The sequence below is a fragment of the Pholcus phalangioides genome, unplaced genomic scaffold (genome assembly GCF_987345545.1).
Source record: "Pholcus phalangioides strain wild (caught in Gottingen) unplaced genomic scaffold, Ppha-v1.0 ptg000028l_1, whole genome shotgun sequence".
In the NCBI taxonomy this organism is placed as follows: Eukaryota; Metazoa; Arthropoda; class Arachnida; order Araneae; family Pholcidae; genus Pholcus; species Pholcus phalangioides.
This window is the reverse complement of record NW_028301618.1, coordinates 5,598,893-5,618,799: the sequence shown is the minus strand read 5'-3', so window position 1 is coordinate 5,618,799 and position 19,907 is coordinate 5,598,893. Positions and strand designations below refer to the sequence as shown.

The following is a 19,907-nucleotide window of genomic DNA, read 5'->3' as shown; positions in this document are numbered from 1 at the left end:
GGGAAAACTGTTTGTTTTCGAAGAAAAGGTGTTGCTTTCAGGTTAAAATTTTATTTTAAGGTTAGTTTTATGTATTCCAAAAATTGCTGCATAGTGCAGTGTTTAGAATATGTATATTTTTAAGTATTTTTAAAAGATTTTTTTGGGAGCAAAAATGTGATAATTTCTTGGAATCACAAGTACACCTTTTATAATTCTTCCGACTACTTTTTTATGTAAGCATTTAGGTACGAGTTTCACATATTAAAATGTTACAAGAAACCGCAAACAGAAAATGTATCGATGAACTTAGATATGCAATATATGTATTATACCTGATATGTAATATGTGATAAACATATCCAAAGAAATTATTGCTTATTTATAATACATAGTAATTTTCCACACACACAACAAATCCTTGTATAAATAAATTGAAGCCTCTGTGAAGAAGTAAATCAAATTCTTATTCAAAAAATATTTACATTACATAAGTTTTATACAGGCACATCAGACTTTCATAACTGACATATCGAGAGACAAATAACATCTCGTAACAAAAAGAAAATTCTTGAATTCAATATTGGTAATAAACACCTTCAAGTGAAACAGAACAAAAAGTATAGTTTTTCTCCAAAAATAAGACCTAACCAGAAAATAAACCCTAGATTGATTTTTCAATATGCTCATAATATAAGTCCCCCCCCCCCTGAAAATCAGCTTGTTAAAATCATCAGCTAGGTGAAGGCATTCTGTTGCTATACGTGACAGGTTATCTTGTATAAAGTGATATTAATATACAATAATGTTATTGACATTTGCATTTAATGATAATTCAAGTTATTCTGTAGTTTTAAGTTCCCAAAAATGGTTAATTTAGACAAGTGGAAAACACCTCCAGAGTAATGAGTCCCCAGAATGACTGCTATCTCCTCCTCTTAATCAGATGATTTTTTAATTATTACTGCTCTTTTAAAATGTTTCAGAATTTAATTTAATAAAGCAGGGATATTTTTCAACAGTGAGGAATTATAGAGAAAGAGAGGCATGCGACTTTGGCTCCCAAAAGTTTGAGTACGATTAAAAAAAAAACTTAATGATTCTGGTTACATAGCCAAAGGTGTTTTTTTTTTTGACAGATCGGGATACTTTTGAATACATTTTCTGCAGTGTTTGAAAAATTTGGGAAAAAAAAAATTCAGGCACCACATCCCGATTTCTCAGAATTTTCATTATCCAAATTCATTTGTTTTACCACAAATAATTTTTTTGCTGCAGTTTTGCATACAACTCAAGGTTCAGATACAATTTTGCGGAAGTTGGTGTGTTTATGTGTGAACAATTATTCCCATGTTCATACAAGATATTTATTATTTTAGATGTTAATTTTTTAAGGAAGGAAAAAACTCATCTCTGCCTCTACCAGGAGTCGAACCCGGGCCCCTCGATTGCCGGACGAGTGCTCTGACCACTAAGCTACAGAGGAGACAGAGGTTTTCCTTCTCTAGAGCGTATATATACAATCGAGGGACCCGGGTTCGACTCCCGGTAGAGGCAGAGATGAGTTTTTTCCTTCCTTAAAAAATTAACATCTAAAATAATAAATATCTTCACAACATCCAGTCAACTGTATATCTTGTATTAACAAGTGGAGAGCGACATTCATGTCATATTCCCATGTTGTATGGTCAATTTTATTAATCAAATACATTGTTTAACGTGAACCAAAAATCTATATTTAGACATAATATAAGATGTGCACATAAATGATGTACATACATGTTTAATTGCATATTTTGAGGTTGTAGAAAAAAGAAATTCTATTTTCCTCCCATTTTGCACAAAAAACCCGCCCATGCTATAAGTGAACAATTATTACCATATTTTATGATATATTTTATTGATCAAATACAGTTTAACGTGCGCCAAAAATGTATATTTATACATAATGTAAGATGTACACATAAAAGATGTACATACACATTTAAATTATATATGTTGAGGTTGTGGGGAAATAATAAATTTAATTTTTCCCATTTTGCCCAAAAAACACAGATTTTTTAGAAAAACCCACCCGAGCTGGGTTTCTTACAACCCTGGTTGAACATTATTTATAGTATAGTAGTAGAATCAGTGTCATGAAAAATTGATCAACTGAAGTCCAATGAAAGTAAAAATTTTCATGTTAGTCGAAAAATGCTCGGTCAATAGGCGGGGGGGGGGGGAGATTATGTTTAGAAGCTCTACTGAAAGACAGAAATGAAAGATCTCTTGAGAGGCAGGAACAGCAAAGACAATTCTATATGCTCTCAAATAGTGAACGTTCAACATGACTTTCTAACAAATCTTATCACTTGATCAGGGCTCCCACTTTTCCTACTTTTTGGTAAAATGTCCTACTTTTTTTACCAAATCTTATCTACAAAAATCATGCAATCGATTTTAATTGAGAAAATCAGTGATATATTGTCAAATAATGCAAATGGAGTGTATTGCAATTAATGATTCTGCTGAAGCTGAAATGGTATCATTTTTCAGGTTGGGGGTGGTGTATGTGCGAACTATTTGGTTTATCAATTTCTCTTTTGTAAGTTTGAGGATTCAACAAGTAAAGTAGTCATTAAAAACGTCTATCTGGATGGAAAAAATAAGTTTGTATTCACTGTACTTCACAGTCTTGAACTATTCATTCAGATTCCTTTTGAAAAAAAAGATGGACAATACAGTAAAATCGTCACTTTGACTTATTTATGTCAGACCTTGTAATTTAAACATTTTGCACTGTGCTTTTGGAAGTGGTCTGAAAAGGGTGTCCTGTCAGTCTTCTTAGAAAACTTACATGTCTTCATAATTCGCTGTGCATTGTCGAAGAGAGTTGACAGATGAGACTGTGGAATACTCCAAAAAAGAATGTAATATATACATTGTGAAAAGAGGCGTAAAAGAATTATCTGTGGTTGCTAGTACTCTGTTTTGGCCAAAAATTACTTTTGTAACAGTCATTTCTGTCATTTTGCTTCGGCTTGAGTCAATCTTATATGATATAGCACTGAAATAGTGCCAAGATTTGTATTTTTTTTAATTAAAAAATTAATTTTCTAATGCACATTAGATATTTGCTTTCAACAAAATGTAGCAAATTGTACTTATTTTAAGTTATCTATTAATCAATAATGTGATGAAGAGAAATCTTACTGACGTTATGGGTAGCAATTTTGTACAATGAACACAGAATGCTGCTGATCATACATTTTCATCTTTTTTTTTTTTTTTCAAACCGAGCACAACTCAAGTCTATTGCCATAGGCAATTTACTACCTAGTGGTTGTGCCGGAAGTGTAAGTGCGTGTACCTAACAGTCTGAGTGCGTATCTAGTGTTGTGTATGATTTTTCAGTGCTGCCATCTATATCTCAGAAGTGAAGTGAGTGAAGTGTAATGACTGAATATTTGTACTGTTGCTCTCTGTGGCGAGACTTTTTAACGGGGAGATCGGCTCGCATTTGCGCCTCGAAGTTGGGAACCACAGGAAACCAACTTCAGCCGACCACCACTATGGTGACGGTGGGGTTCGAACCCGGATCCTCGCGATGCGAGTCCGTCATTATGACCACTCGAATACATTTTCATCTAAGAAATTTTCTATCTTATCTGTGTTGGTGCGAATTTACAAAGAAAAACCATTTTATTTTTAAATTGTTAGATTAATTTATGTGGCTCATGTTCATAGAAATGTTGTTCTAGAGTTATGTGTCAAATCTCACACAAGAGCATGGATGCACATAGCCCATAGGCCCAACAAATATATATACAGTTCGACCCACTTATAGCAAGCTCATTTTTAGTGAGAGTCTGGATTTTGGATTTAACATTTGTAATGCATTTTGTTTGGTGCAATGCTAGTTGTATGGTAATTTTGTCATTTTATAATGAATGAGTTTTCATTTTAACTCAGATCCGAAGAGCAATTTTAAAGAGAAACTGAAAAATAAATACGAAAGTGGGTGAAAGTTCAAAAGTAAATGTAAGAACCATAAAACAGTTTCTTTTGCCTCTCTCATAATATGGAGGTAATACCCTCGACGAGAGATAAATGCCAATCAAATAATTTGACAGAAGGCCTATCACCCCATGGTTTGTGTCAATGTGCAAGAACAGTAATGCTTCGTCTAAGAGGGAGGAATAAGAATGAGGAAATGAAGATTAGAGAAACTGACCAATCAGAATTAAAAAAAAAAAAATGGCTAAATTGTCCCTTGCGCCCCTGCTAATACAAGTCGCATGTGTTTTAATGTGAGGATCATTAGCAGAATTTTTCCTTTCCCACATGTTAAATTCTTTATTTTTGTTACATGTTCATACATGTTATTTCTTATTTTTTAGTATTAATTCTGTCTGGTTTGGATTTTTCAGTAGGAGTTCTCCATCATACAGAAGTTACTCGAGAAGTGCATCACATAGCTCACAGGAAAGCAGAAGGAGGTATGAAAATCCATTGTGATACACTATCTCCTCTTGTACATATTATGATTGGCATGAGCTGTCAATGGAATCTCTCTTTTCACCCCTTCCCCCACTTAAATAAAGAGAGAACACTGGGCATTCAATGTTTACTTGGAGATGATTTTATAAATAATATATCCAATGACAGAGTTTTGTTGTTTTTTTTTAATAACAATGCTGTCATGCTTAAACTTTTTTCTCCTAGCTTTTTGGCATCTTCTTTTTTCTGTCATTTTCTCACATTTTGGGGGAGGGGGGAGGCAGACCCCCAAGTCCCCCCCCTCTGCTACGCCCTTGTTGGCATCTACCCGTCAGTTCAGTGGAGACTTTGGGGGGGGGGTGGAGAAATTATATTCTTTCCTTGATATTACAGGATTCTCAATGACCTGGGAAGTCAGGGAAATGAAAATAATGATCAGAGAAAATGATAAAGTAAAATATTCTTTCTTCGAAAGCCAGAAAAAATTCTGGCCAGGAAAAAAAAACTTGAAAAGCATTTATAAGGTTCCGATTTTGAATTACCATATTCCCCACATTAGCCGGTGTGCTGTAAAAATCACAGGACACAAGTTTTTTTTTTAATATTGGATTTTGGTAAATTGCTGGCATGTGGCAAGAAAAGCGAAGTCTAATAAGGATCACAGAATGCATTCAAGAGACCGATATAAATTCATATCAACTGAACAAATAAGTGAATTGGAATAGAATAATAGTTTGCACTCCAGCAAATGTGTTTCACTATGAAGTACAGATACTGTGTTTTTTCTGTGTGTTTTTTTTGGATGTTCAGCAATTGAAGAAATATGCTGTTGCTTTTGCATTGCAGCAACATGTTTTGCAGTGCAATTTGTTTTTTTGTTGTTTTTTTTTTTGCTCCGCTTATTCCAACTGTAAACCTATCATATAGAAGTACAAAAATAGCAATTTTTGTAAGAGATTTAACTTATGTTTCCATTTACGTCATCTCATGCAAACAAAAGCATATGCTTAGTACCCAACTATTTTTTTTAAATAAATTATTATTTACGATAGTTCGATAGTTATGTTTGCTTTTACTTCTGAACGCTTTACTTCTGAACTCAGTTCAGCTCAACACAAAAGATCCTGAAATGCAGAGAACAGGTCAAGTTCAAATCAGCCAATTAAATCTATTCTTAGACTCCAGATATTTGAGAATTTCCCAACATCTGTGACTTGAGCCAGCTCATATGTGAAGGGGGGGGGTGTAAATATAGTATATTTCTTTCTTTGTTAGGTTTGGTCAGGGTAATGATCAAGCAAATTTTGCTGGGAACCCTGTTTTAACATAATATGAACAAATGATAAGGGCAAATAATAATGAAAAGAACCACACATTTAAACCCCTTACAGCAGCAACCCTGAGATATCTTGTCAAAGTTGATCTGCATTATTTCGGTCACCCCGAAATATCTTGGGTTCTTAGAAAGCTTTCATTTTGGCACTGTCGATCCCAAATAAGCGTTAAAATTCTTTGTACAGTCAAACATGTTTCCATTCCCACACTCCCCTCCAATCAATCAAATGCCAGTGGGCAGGGTTTATTCAAAGGTAGATAAAAGAAAGATAGAGAAAGAGACTTGCCTTTTTTCCCTTTCTTTCAGTACAGTAAAGAAATATACCCACAGTTATAAGATCTTTCAAGGTACAAACAGCTTTTTCCAAAAATAAATATTTCTCTTCCTAGGAAGCCACAATTTATGGCAGGTATCTTTGTATTTGATAAATATAAAAGAAAATTATTACATCTATCATACTGAGGGAAATAAAAGCGGTAGGTGGAGTCAATTTTCTTGGTTTCTTGTTCAGGGGAAGCATTTGTCAGCTCACAATAAGGAAAAATAAGAGTTCTTGAAAATTGGTGGCAATTTCTAGAAAGCTTAGTGATTTCCAATGTGGCAGTTATAATGTGGATCAGGAAAATTTTTAAACCCGCTTGTGAAGTCCAAAACATTTTGTCTCATTGCCCCCTTCAGAAATTTTCTCTCATTGCCCACAACTCAAGCGAACTCATAGGATCCTGTTATACTTGTAGCTTCTACCTTTCCCCCGCACCCTTGAACCATTCCATCGCCCACTTTGGGAAACACTGGCTTAAAGGGTTAATACATTATGGTAGTCATCTTCAGAGGATATATACACAGTGAAACCTATTTAAAATGGAAAACTCTTTCGGTTATTTGACTTATCATTTTCTATTTGCTTCACCGTTAAGCTGACTGAATATCCAATTAGGGTTGGTTTCAGAATTTTAAATCCCAGTTGCTCAATGAAAAAAAAAAACTGTATTGTAAAGATCAGATGCCGTGGTCAGAATGAAGCAGCGTGCCTCCATGTTACAATAAATCAATTAAAGTTTAAGGTTACCTCTAACTCTGATTTGTATGGACATAATTTTTTTCCACCGAGAAACTGGGAATATAGATTTAATCACCAACTTAAGTGAGGTCTCCTCGGTCAGAATTGTAATGGTTATATACAGGGCTGAAGTAGAAAAGTCTGGAAAGAATACGATTATGCAGGACCGTTTGTCTGGGGAAAAAACAAGGCTTTGCTCCTAAGATTTGGCTAGGGCCTACATTACTTTTTGATTTGTCTCAAGCCCTGTCATATATATATATATATATCTTCTAAAGATGGCATTGCATGAAAAAGAACATTAAGATGTGTGGTTTATACGTTGCTATATGCTTTTACCATCAGTTCTTTGCATTTTTACTTATAGTTACTGTGCCAAAGTCAGAAGTTGGTCATTTCGTGAACTGGCCAATCCAGCCAATGTCTGAAAGTCAGGCTTTTGTCAGCACCCCCCCCCCCCCGTATCGATCTATATTTCGGGTTCACCGCCACATTTGTGTATTTTTTGTGATAATCATGGCCATTTATAATTAGCAATAGCTTACCATAATAATTATTGTTAGCTATGGCAACCCTAATGATCAAAGGAATTATGGATCGATATCATAGTGATCCATATATAGGGACGTATAGGTATCAACCGAAGTGGTTTCAGCCCAGCGAAAGCTCGTAATTCAGACATTGGCCGGATCAACTGGACCGGCCACTTTGTCAAGTGACCAACTTCGGGTTTTGGCAGTAACATATACGTCAGAAACTCAGAGTGTGGCCGTCACATAGAATTTGCTTTTAACGTTTATGTATCTCCAAAACATGGGAATTTAATTTCTCGATCGATTCAGTAGATTCTGTTTTCCCTAATTTTTTCAAAATTCTGTCAAATTTAGTCATTCGTGTTTCTTCTCTTGTCTCTGTCAAAACGCTTTTCTTTTTTCCTGTAGGCGTGCAGGAAGTCGTAGCCGTTATAGAAGTAGATCCAAGAGCCATTCCTTATCTCGTAGCAGGTACTTACTCATAAATTACCTTAAACTTTTGAATTTCCGTTCAGGTTTCAAGTCTCATAATTTTCAAACTATGTTGCATAGACTTAATGCGAGTACACCATAGCCACAAAGTCGATACTACCTTTCTGGGAGCATGTCAAATTTTACCCTACCTCCCAGACTCCAGCAAAAATTATCATACTATCAACGCTCGATTTAACGCACCTCCAGTTAACGAGAACACTTTTTTATGAACTGGTCCTCTGTCCTCAAATAGCATGCCATAGAGGCAATGTTAAAATCTGCTCTATTTTATGGCTATCATTTCTTCTAACTCTCTATTTTAAGAATTCGTAGTCCCCTTCAACTATTGGTAGGGATAACCAAGTAGTGAAGATGCGTTGATAATGTAATTCACTCTTTGTGCATTATGAATCTGACTGCAAAATTGAAATGTTATCTGAGGCCGACATTACACAAAAAAGTTCTTTAGAAAAGTTCTTTTATAAAACATAAAAAATGAAATCAATAAGTGTATCGGTTACATTGGAGCGAATGTGACCAATAGGTTTACCGGTTGCATTTTCCAAGTTTCATAAATAAATTTGTCTAAAACTTTTATAATGTAATGGCCACCCCTAAATAATTCTTCGGAGTCTAATATTTACCGAAATGTTGCGAATAAGCAAACAAATATAAGTGAGATTTCTTTTGAAAATCGTCAATAGAGGTGATTGATTTATAATGCTTACAGACTACTCTGATGTGCCATAAAACCACGATGCAATGAAGCGTCACGTCAGCACAGTGTGAACGTACCTATAGATAGAATTTCATGCCCACGTCATGTCAGATTAGTCTGTAGGCACCTTTGCTTAGTTTTTTTCACCATTTCTCCCATTTACGAACTTTCGATTTTATAAACTATTTATCAAGTCTATGGGTTCATAAAAACAGGCATTGAATGTACCTCCCAAATTTTCACTATAATCTCCAGAAACTCCTACTTTTTTTGGGGGGTTGTTCCCAAAGAATTTTCCTGGAAAAAGTCTGTTAAAGCCTTTTTTCTGCTATAAAACAATGCCACGTGCAGAGCTTGACAGAGCAAAAAATCCAATTTATTAACTTCAGAAAGAAAGTTTTACGCACCAATACCAATTTTTTAGTTGTCATGGCAACCTGACGCCTGGGATTTGTCAAACTTTGGCATAATGTCAGTTCTCTATCATGCCTAATCACATTAAAATTTTTAATTTTGTCATGGAAAAGAAGAAATTTGCTAAAAATTTAGTCCCAATTCGAGGGCCCCTCTCATTAATTTAGTCAGCGAGATGACTAATGGGGTGAATGACCATGCATCTCGTTTTAATAAGCCTGCCCCGATCAATTCAGTTGAAGTAATAGGGAAAATATAATGTCTACAATTTTATTTCGTTTATGAAAAAAAAAACTACTTTCCTTACAAAAATCTCCACTCCATGAAGTTTCTGAACTGATTTTATATCACCGTGAAAATCTCTCTGCTTTTCATTCTCCTGGGTTGGCAACTATGGTATATTAAGGAAGCTCTCCCTAAATGTCTGTTTGATTCTCCCGAGAAATATCTGCTGCTGGATCGGAGTAGAACATCACATTTTAAGAAAAAGTTTGAGTACTTGGGACAAATTCTAAGAAATATTTTCCCGTTATTTCTCTGAAAATAATTTAGCCAATCCAAAATCAGATTGCAGTCAATTTGATCTCCATATTCTACATTCATATTGGATGAAATTTTATTCTACAAAATGATCATTCACTGTATCGTTTTCATACTGAAATTGTTTGCATTTGGCGAAAATTTGTGTTTCCAAGTTGGATTCAAATCGAGGTACTTCTTTTTTCTAGGTCATATTCTACACGTTCCCGTTCATTCACTGGGACACCATCAAGATCTCGGTCACGTTCATATTCCAGAAGCCTCAGCATGGACAGTGTTTCTTCGGCATCGAGTAGTATTTCTCGGTCTTCAAGCCGATCTGAATCGCTGCAGAGTAGAAACACGCTGGGTTCTGTGCTCTACAAGGGTGCGGCTGCTGCTGCTGCTGCCGCCGCAGCGTCCGGTAGAAATGGGGGTAATGTCTGAAATTCTGAATATATATTTTGTTAAGGACTGCAATGAAATGATTCAGTGTTTCATTCTTTATGTTAAAGTTGGATTTAAGTTCAGTTTCGTAGTTGTAAGTGTTGTTAAATAAAAATAATAAATATTTTTCTTGTCATATAGTTGGTGCCAGAAGTCCACCCAGAAAAGCAGATTCAAAGTATCACAAATCTGATGCTCAGAACGAGACAGGTGAGAAACTGAAGGGCCCAATCGCCAAGAAAGCGGTTGACGGTGAGAATCCGTGGGCGAGTAAGGTCTTGCCTGTTGCTGCTTTGGCTGGTTCAGCAGCTGCACTTTCCAGCATGTTAAATACGAATTCTGCAACAACGGCCAACAAACCTGCCGCGAATGCAGCAACAGCTAAAGAACCCTCGAAACATTACGCACCAAAGCAACAGATTAAACTCACGCTTCTGAATAAGGTAAGTAGATCTCCCTCTTCTCCTTCCCTACGATTGCAGGGCTTTCAGTGCAAGCGGATGAGGGATCTTCGAATGCGCTGGGGAGGGGCTTGATGAGGATGTCAATACATACACATGGTGATTCTGAATTCATGGGACAAACTTCAAATGGTGATACAAGACTTCTAAACAGTCATTTTTGGTCATAGAATGTGCGGTCGAATCGCAATAGCAGAAGCGGTAGAGGGTGTTTTTAGAGAGTGCACAACAACACTTCACCAAAAACAAATATTATATTTTCCTGACGGTTATGCTGCAATAAATCTAATCAACCATTCGAGGGTGCAGGGTATTGTAATGTGGGAGGCCTTCTTATGGTAAAACCTGGGTAACGCAAATTCTACCACTTGATCATTGTTTGGCACAGCATAACCTTGATGGTCCTTTTCACCAATAAAAAACAAACTCCAATCCAATCCGAAGGTGCTTGTGAATTCTGGAATGGTTGGTAGCAAATCTGTTGAAAAAATATGGTATTTGCTTTTGGTGAAGTGCTGTTGTGCGCTCTCTAAAAATGCCCTCTACTCCGCTTTGCTATTGTGATTCTACCGCACATTCTATGATGTATGTTTAAGTGTCCCGTACCACCTCTCAAAGTTTGTCCCATAAATTTAGAATCATCCTATATACACACGTATATATTAGATCACTTGCACACATCTTTGATGTTGGCGGAGAAGGGTTGCACTCTATATCTGACTATGTCTGTTAGTCCACATATCAGTAACAGGCCTACAACGATACAATTACTCAATCATCACACTTCAGTCATAGCTAGAGAAATTGATGGCAGATGTCATCACTGCACATAACAAGCATTACACGGAAACAAACTTCATGTTAGATTCACAACACATACACGCACATTCCAACAAGTACCAATTCATTAAAAGTTCCGCAGAGGAATATGGACAAGGTGCATGTGTGGTTTAGTAGCCCAAATATCAGTGAAAGTCACTTTATTCTAATTTGCCTGGAACCAAAAGAGTTAGAAAAACCTTGGGCCCCCTACTGAGTAAAGGTGCCCTGTGGGGTACCTGAATTAAATTTTTATGTATCCTCTTTGGAATTTGATGTGGCATAAACCAATTTAATAAGTCTCCCCGCAGGGAGCATGCAGACCTTAAACACGATACTTACATGAAAAAAGATTCAAACATCTGTCATTTTCTCTTCAGAATATATATGGCAGATCACTCAAATATGAACCGCACGTAATTCTGACGGCTTAAACACATTAAGGGCCACGCATACACTCACAACGTCATCAACTGTCATCTACCGATTCGTTAGAAATTCTTCGGGGGAGTGTTTATGAGGTGCATGTACCGTTAAGTAGTAGTATTTCTTTGTTAAAGTATTTAGTTAGCAGATCTTGTTTTGTGTGGTATGTCGTTCAAGTCTGTGGTTCTCAAATTGTGTGCCATTGCTCCCAGGGGCATCGTCAAGCTTCATCAAAGGGTGCCAGTCGAGGACATTGATTTGCATCTCTACATAGTAATCTGTCGAGACCAGACTATTGTGCAACTGTTACTGCTTTCAGGGAGAGTATATGATTATCAAGGGGCGAAGTCGTTGTGGGTGTAATAATATCAAATGATTTCTAGGGCAAGGAAGCTGCATGGGCCAAAAGTTTGAGAACCGCAGATTTAAGTCAAATCATTTATTGTATGCAGTTGAACTGTAATTTCATGTATATTTTCTGTTCCGTTTTGATAGCCAATACCAGCGAAAATTCCGAACCCATTGAAGAAGGATGTTGTAGAAGCATCAAAAACTAAGCCTGATAAAGGTAAAAGTTATTTTTCGCATTCTAATTTTTTTAACCAAACACAAACAAACAATGATCATGGTTTTTTCCAGTTTTTTGTTTTCCCGATTGTTTTCAATTTCACTAACATGAAGTTCATGTTTGCTGCTTTCCCTACTGCCTTTGCATTTTATTTTCGGCCGTGCTTTCTTTTTTTTCTTTCCCCCCTCCGCACACACAACTCAGGTCCGACCACAGCCTTTGCTATGCAAAATCAAATGGACGCAGCGCAGCCTTCTTAATGAATCCGTCATCAGCGAGTTCTCCCAAGTTTAACGCTTGCATAGTGCATGTTGCTTGGCTCACGGTAGAATATTCTGTGGCAGCCTTACACACGGATGCAGACATGCCAACTTTCTGGATTTAGCCCAGCAATGAAGGATTTTGTAACATTTACAGGGTTTCCGGATAATGAATATTGCCATCAGCATAAAAGAAATTAAAACTTGAGAAATGGAAGAAGTATTGCATTTGCAGTTTTCCTCTGCCACACTTGCTTCTTTTCTTTAGAAAGCGACCCAGATCTCCATTCACATGAAAAAGCTCTTTCGACGTATCATCTCCTGAACTATAGGTATGATACCCTGTATGAATCTATGACCGTAAACAAACATGGTGGCCTGTACATTGAAAGTGATTTTTAAATATATAAGTATATGCCTAATGCCTAAATGTTATAGGTATTACTGCGCTGGCCAATATTTGATAATGAATATTACATAAAATCAGTATCTATGTACCGGAAATTGCTGGTTGCGGGCAAAATTCATAATTTATTGCAACAAAAAATATGAGAATGTCTTGTAAAATGTAGGCAATTTGATCAATTTATGTACTTATTCTTGTGTTGTTTCTTATTTATGGTCATAAAAAAATGGCATGCGTAAGTACATTGGCAAAATTTTCGTAAGAAAATTACCAGATTTTTTTACTTTCTGAAGGTACTCTAGGTGCGAGCAACAGGCCTACAACAATACAATTATTCAATCATCACACTTCGGTTGTTTTTAGAAAAATTGATGGCAGATGGCAAAACCACACATAACAAGTATTGCACAGAAAAGAACTTCACGTTAGGTTCACAATACGTTCACACACACACACTCACATTCCAACACAAACCAATTCGTCAGAAGTTCCACTGAGGAATATGGACGAGGTACATGTGGGGCTTAGAGTAGTAGGCACTCTGGGTGTAGTACTCTGTACAAACGGTGTTCTAAGTCACCTAAATCTCTGGACGTACTCTGTCTAGTTTTCTCAAAAACTATTCATCCGAATACAGCCAAGTTTTTAAGGATTTCTTAATGGGAAATAAAGATTTGTCAAATTTTAAAAAAAAGTTAAATTTTCAATCGGCAGGTGAAAAAGTGGCACTTCTAATTGAACTTTCTTTTTTCCCCATAAACCCTATAGCTTATGAACCAATTTTCAATGGAATGCATCTTCCAGAACGGGCACTACATAGGTCAGAGTAGTGTTAATATACTCGTGGGTCAGGGGCGTAGCCAGAAATTTCGTTCGGGGGGGGGACCACTTTCATTTTGGGGGGGAGCCAAAGCGACAGAACAATGGATTTGGTCATCTTTTTCCCTTTTTTCGGTCATTTTCTCACATTTTGGGGGGGGGGGACCAGACCCCCAAGTTCCCCCCCCCCTCGCTACGCCCTTGTCGTAGGTGTTACATTGCTCTGACCAGTTTCAGTATACTGAAACGTCTCAGACCTATGTAGCACCAGTTCTGGTAGACGTATTCCATTGAAACTTGGTATATATGCTATACGCTATACGTCTGTGCACCTGCCCATGTTCTCTGTATCTATGTACAGGGTGATCAGCGAATAAGCCCTTATTTCAAAATTAAATATCTCTACAACAAAGATCAATAGCATTATGCGGTAAACGGTACATTTATTAGCAAAACTGTAAGAATGTTGTACAGAAATTTCGAAAATTTAGTTGTTTTTTTAATTTTTTTAAATTAAAAAAAAAACAAAACTGGAGATTTTGGGGTTCCGAAAATTCTCATTTGTGTGAAGAGAAACCACTGCATTTGCCTAAAGTTACTGCATGGGCTGCGGTATGCGCCATGTGTGCTGACAAATTGTTCCAAAATTGTAACGTAACGTTCAGTAGTAATCGCACGAAGAAGGGGCCGATAATGCCTCTGGCGCATACCGCAGCCTATGCAGTAACTTTAGGCAAATGCAGTGGTTTCTCTTCACACAAATGAGGATTTTCGGAACCCCAAAATCTCCAGTTTTGTTTTTTCAAATTTTAAAAAATTAAAAAAAAAACTAAATTTTCAAAATTTCTGTATAACATTCTTACAGTTTTGCTAATAAACATACCGTTTACCGCATAATTCTATTGATCTTTGTTGTAGAGATATTTAATTTTGAAATAAGGGCTTATTCGCTGATCACCCTGTATTTGATGTGTTATTTTTGGTACAGTGAATGGGGGAAGTGTGGGAGGAGTCCTGTTGCTGGTTGGCTTTTAGTTGTCTGGCCTGGTGCGGGCGGTTTGTTGTTGGATTTTCCACCGTGGCTCACATCTCCTGAGAAGAACCAGCTTATATGACCTAGGGAATGGAGAGTGGGGGCCACAGTTGGTCTGAAGGCATATAAGCTAATATGGACCATGGGAAAATGTAACTTGCAAGAAGAAAGCGCCACTTTTCACCCAGTGGTTGAAAATTTTTTTTTTTCATATTTCATAAATATCTCTCGTGTGCTCTCATTAAGATATCCTAAAAATTTTGTTATATTTGGATAAGCAGTTTTGAGAAAAACTACTCGGAGTACACACGGGAACTTCAGTTACGATCACCCTGTATATTCCTCCTCTGTACGGTTTATGCACAGAAATGGTATCCCTGCCAAAATCTCCTTAATTTAATTCTGTTAAGCATCGGCAGCTATGTTATCGGAGAGAGTGGAATAATTTGCTTGTGTATAGTATGCAAAAAAAAACTATTTCTTTATTTGTGCATTTTCAATTTTCTTTTTAATGTTAAAGTTCGTCAAATTTCTTTCAGACAAATCTAATCCAGGTGCGGATCGCAAACAACTGCCAGCGGGGACTAAAGTTACTGGTGTAGCAGTTAAAAGATCAACCAGCTCTCGACGAGATGAACTTTTGAAACAGCTGAAGGCTGTTGAAGACGCCATCGCCAGGAAACGTTCAAAGTGTTGAAAATTGAGGGGGGAAAGAAATTGGGGTGAAAAAAAGTCCCCTTTTTTGTAAAAAAAAAAAAAAAAATTCAATTATATATTCATTTACCCTCGGGCCCCCTCCGTACAAGCAAGACATTCTCTGGATTGAATTATGTTGATAGTTGAAAGAAATGTGGATTATAATAACTTGTCTATGCATTTTAACTTTCGATATAAAAAATATATATATCTCGAAAGGAAAAGAGAAATTTTGTGAACGTGTTTTTTCCCCATTGAAATCTGAGACTTTGTTTTTCCCCTATTTGCATTTGCCCCACCCCCTGCATTTGATTTTTTTTTGTAGTCCAATCATTGCAATAAAAATACAATTGTTAAAAAAAAAAAAAACCTTGTAATTCTTTACCAGCGTGTTTGTAAATGATTTTGACAAAAGCTAATGTGGAAATTCCCAACAGGGATGGCCTACACCCCACAAGGGAGCGATTTGAGAAAGTTTTTCTATTAAGGCTTGGAACTTTTCAGAACTCCCGCCGTTTTTATATTATTGAGTTGGAAGCGGTGTTTGGGCCATGGTGACAAGCCGCTACTCGCTCAACATCAAATACAGTACTTAATTTCGGTACGTTACAGCAGGCCATTTTATAAAAAATTTAAACTGGTGTGGCACTAGAAAAAAAGGGCACTCGAAGCGGAGAATAAGCTCCAGTGTGATCGTACAAATGATATAGCAGGTGAAAATTTCAAATCATTAAAATAGTAATAAATTATGTATTAATAAAAATGCTAACTTACAAAATTATATTAATCATTAAACTCGTCTATTAATTATAACTATCTGTGTTGTTGGATGTTCGTTGCTAATTTATTCAATTAGTAAAATTATTAAGTAATCTAATCGAAATTACATTTATTTCATACTGATATCCATAGAAATAAAAAAAACTATTTTCGCCATAAATATAACTATGATTCACCATAGGTAGCACGTAGAACAGAAACTAGGTTCAGTCACTACAGCTATATAAGCTCTATGCCATGAGGGGTGTGGGCTCTCCCGGGCCTCAAGAAAAGAGGCGTTTCAGAAAAATGATAAACGGTTAAAATTTTGATAAATGGTTAAAATTTGAGAAATTTCTGGGTAGAGCTTCAGAAAAATCAGTTGGCCCGGGGGCCCATGATGCTCTTTAGACGGCCCTGGTATGTCCAGTTGAGTAATAAGTCCCACTGACTTAAAGATCGAGATGATATACTAGGGAAGAAAAGGGAACACAAGCACTCTCTCTCCCCATAACATGCAAAACGCGGAGATGTACAAACTTAAAAAGCAGCAAGAAATCTATCAGAAGTTTACAGAGCGTGCTGCAATCAAAAATTATGCACAATGGGGATAATGACACATTGATTCAAGACAATATAAAAAACACATGCGAGGTAGAATATTATTGCATGTACAAAATGAAGCAAGGTGAAATTGTATAGCATGTGCAGAACAGGAGTGTATAAATATTTGCAAAAATATATACATGAAGGTACATTTGTAGAGACAAAGAAAGTTTCGGAATCACAGAGAAGAGGCGAGTGTAAATTTTTGATGCTCTGGCAGCCACAGTGGTAAAAAGTTTAAAAAGCTCTGGAAATGACCATAGCTCTCCATTCAGTGTTCATTGGAACTCTAGCGTTTCGTGAGTTTTTTTTTGGAGGGTTATACGCTTTATTAAAAACGTGCAATTTTTCATTTGTATTATGAGAAACATCCATGCTTGTTTGGTTGGTTCAGCGTGTTGTAAAACGTTGGGAACCTCTGGCCTAGAATAGGCAATTTATAACAAAGGTCGATGCAAAATAAGATGAAAAGTATTGAAATACAAATTTTCAAATACATTTTCTCAAATTCAAATAAATATTATTTTCTTCATTATGATCAAAATACAGAAATATATATGTGCGATAATGTGTACAAATATGAAGTAAATTTGACTTTATTTATCACCTTTACTGGCCATCAGAAGCAGATTTAAGCGGGCGCATCAGGCACATGCTTAAATGGAAATTACAAAGATGAAACACAATACATACTGCATTGATGCATAACAATATGCAATTCACCATATTGCAGTGCACCACAATAAGCAATACGGCACACGACGAACTACAATATGTACTGCATAGCAACACACATCGCAATACAGCTCAATACGCAATAGCGTATATAGCACTATGCATCACAATAAGCACTATAATATGCCATAACCACTGAAATATGATAAGAAAGTGATGCACAACTATTTGCAGTGCACCATAATAAGCAGTACAGTCCAATAGGCAATAAGCACTGCATTACAATGAGAAATACAGCACGGGATGCACTGTAATGTATAATGCATAACAATATACCCAACGTACCACAATACGCACGCGAACGCACTACAATACGCAATGCACCACTATTTAGTGCACCGCATTACGCGACGTATCGCAATAAGCGAAGCACCATAATATACGCAAAAAGCACTGCATTATTGCATTACAATAAGCAATACATCACGTGATGCGTTGCAATGCTCCACAATCAGCAATGCACTACAACAAGAAATACAGCACAATACGCAATGCACCACCATCGGCGATTCAGTACAATAAGCAATGCACAGGGCCGTCATTCAATAACACGCTTACCGTTCTCTTACTCACTCCATCATTCACTGTCACTGTCTCAAGGACTCAGTAGCTCACTCACTATTTCGCTTTCTCACTCACGGACTCAGTGTAGATCGCTCGCTCACCCATTCATTTCCTCACTCACCTACTCGCCCACTTGTTCACGGACTCAGTAGCTCGCTCACCATTCAATCACTCACTCATTCACTAGCCCGCTCACCATAGGCGGAGATTGACTTGGAAGTCTGGGGGGGGGGCACGATGATGATGATGTCAATTCATATATACATTAGATCAGTAGATTTCACCCTTGACACTGGTGAAGTCCGGTGGGGGGCGGGCAATGCCCCACCCCGTATCTCCGCCCACGGACACGGTGGCTCGCTTTCTCACGGGCTCAATAGTTCAATCGCCCACTTACTTGACTTTTCGCTTATTCGCTATTCAATCTCTCGCTCACTCCACCATTAATCCACTCTCTCAATTACTCGCCCCTCGCCGTTCAATCACTTACCCACTCGCTCACTCAGCCATTTACCCATTCGCACCACACTCGCCCACTCACTTTCCCGCACTCACTCAGCCATTTACCCATTCGCACCACACTCGCCCACTCACTTTCCCGCACTCACTCAGCCATTTACCCATTCGCACCACACTCGCCCACTCACTTTCCCGCACTCACTCAGGAACTCTGGCTTGCTCAATCACTCACTCACTGACTCTCTCAGTAGCTCGCTCACTCACTCCCTCACTATTTCACTTTCTTGCCCACGGACTCAGTAGTTCACTCATTCATCCTCTCACGCGCTCGCTCACTCACCTACTCACACGCTTGCTCCCTCACGGACTCAGTAGTTCACTCGCTCGTTCAGCCACTCACCCACTCAGTAGTTCACTCGCTCATTCAGCCACTCATTCACTAGCTCTCCCACGAACACAGTGGCTCGCTCACTCACCCATCCATTTACTAACCCACTCGCCGTTCAATCGTTCGATTTCTTGCTCACTCAGCAACTAACCCACTCGCTCACCCACTTACTCGCCACTCGGACTCAGTAGCTCGCTCGATCACTCCCTCACTATTTCGCTGCCCCTCTTACGGACTGAGCAGCTCGATCACCTTGTCGCTCGCTCGCTCATTCACTTGCCCACTCACTCCCTCACCCACTTACTCGCCCGGTCACTCGTTCGTGTCGAACTGTTGTCGGTGAATTTTCAGTCGATGAATTTTCTTAGCGGTAAATTCCCATGGCGGTGAATTTTCCGCACAAGCAGGTGGACATCTATTCATTTCAGTTCCTTCTAAATGGATCCCGCAAATTGAACTTGATTTACGGTTCGGTTCTAGCGAAATTATAAAAGAAAACGCCATATTACGTAGGCGAGTCTCTGTTTAAATTATTTTTCTAAAAAAAAAAAGGATCAAACAAGATTTACGAGTTCTTGAAATGGAAACTTCAAACTCTTGTGAACATGTGAAAAATATATGAATAATTTTCCTCTAATTAGCTTTGAAAGCTTTTTATTTCTCGCATGCTATCTGTTTAGTCATATTTATCCTAGTAGCCATGCATTTGATTCTTACATTAAATCCATGAATCCAATGATATTCAATGATTGAATCGAACAAATTGTTTACGGGTCATTTTTTTTCTCTATAAAAAATGGTGATGTGTTTTGTGCCAGATTGTGTAAACGCTTTCACTATGCCCGAGATATTTTCATCATCTCTATCCAAGGGCGTAGCGAGGGGGGGGACTTGGGGGTCTGGTTCCCCCCCCCCCCGAAATGTGAGAAAATGACCGAAAAAAGGG

The 19,907-nt window shown here is 37.6% G+C and overlaps 1 protein-coding gene across 13 annotated transcripts in view; it reads left to right on the top strand.

Moving 5' to 3' along the window:
* Positions 1–15,806, top strand: part of LOC149067818 (uncharacterized) — a 38,942-nt gene extending 23,136 nt beyond the window's left edge. For 6 of the 13 annotated variants that reach the window (XM_089252334.1, XM_089252325.1, XM_089252326.1 and 3 more), the window contains 6 exons: positions 4,392–4,460; positions 7,799–7,861; positions 9,725–9,951; positions 10,104–10,405; positions 12,164–12,236; positions 15,294–15,806. In XM_089252334.1, coding sequence (XP_089108460.1) covers positions 4,392–4,460; positions 7,799–7,861; positions 9,725–9,951; positions 10,104–10,405; positions 12,164–12,236; positions 15,294–15,451 — 892 coding nt within the window. In that variant the 3' untranslated portion in view covers positions 15,452–15,806. The remainder of the gene's footprint in view (positions 1–4,391; positions 4,461–7,798; positions 7,862–9,724; positions 9,952–10,103; positions 10,406–12,163; positions 12,237–15,293) is intronic. The other 7 variants (XM_089252336.1, XM_089252330.1, XM_089252338.1 and 4 more) reach the window with 3 other exon arrangements.
* The last annotated feature ends 4,101 nt before the right edge of the window (positions 15,807–19,907 follow it).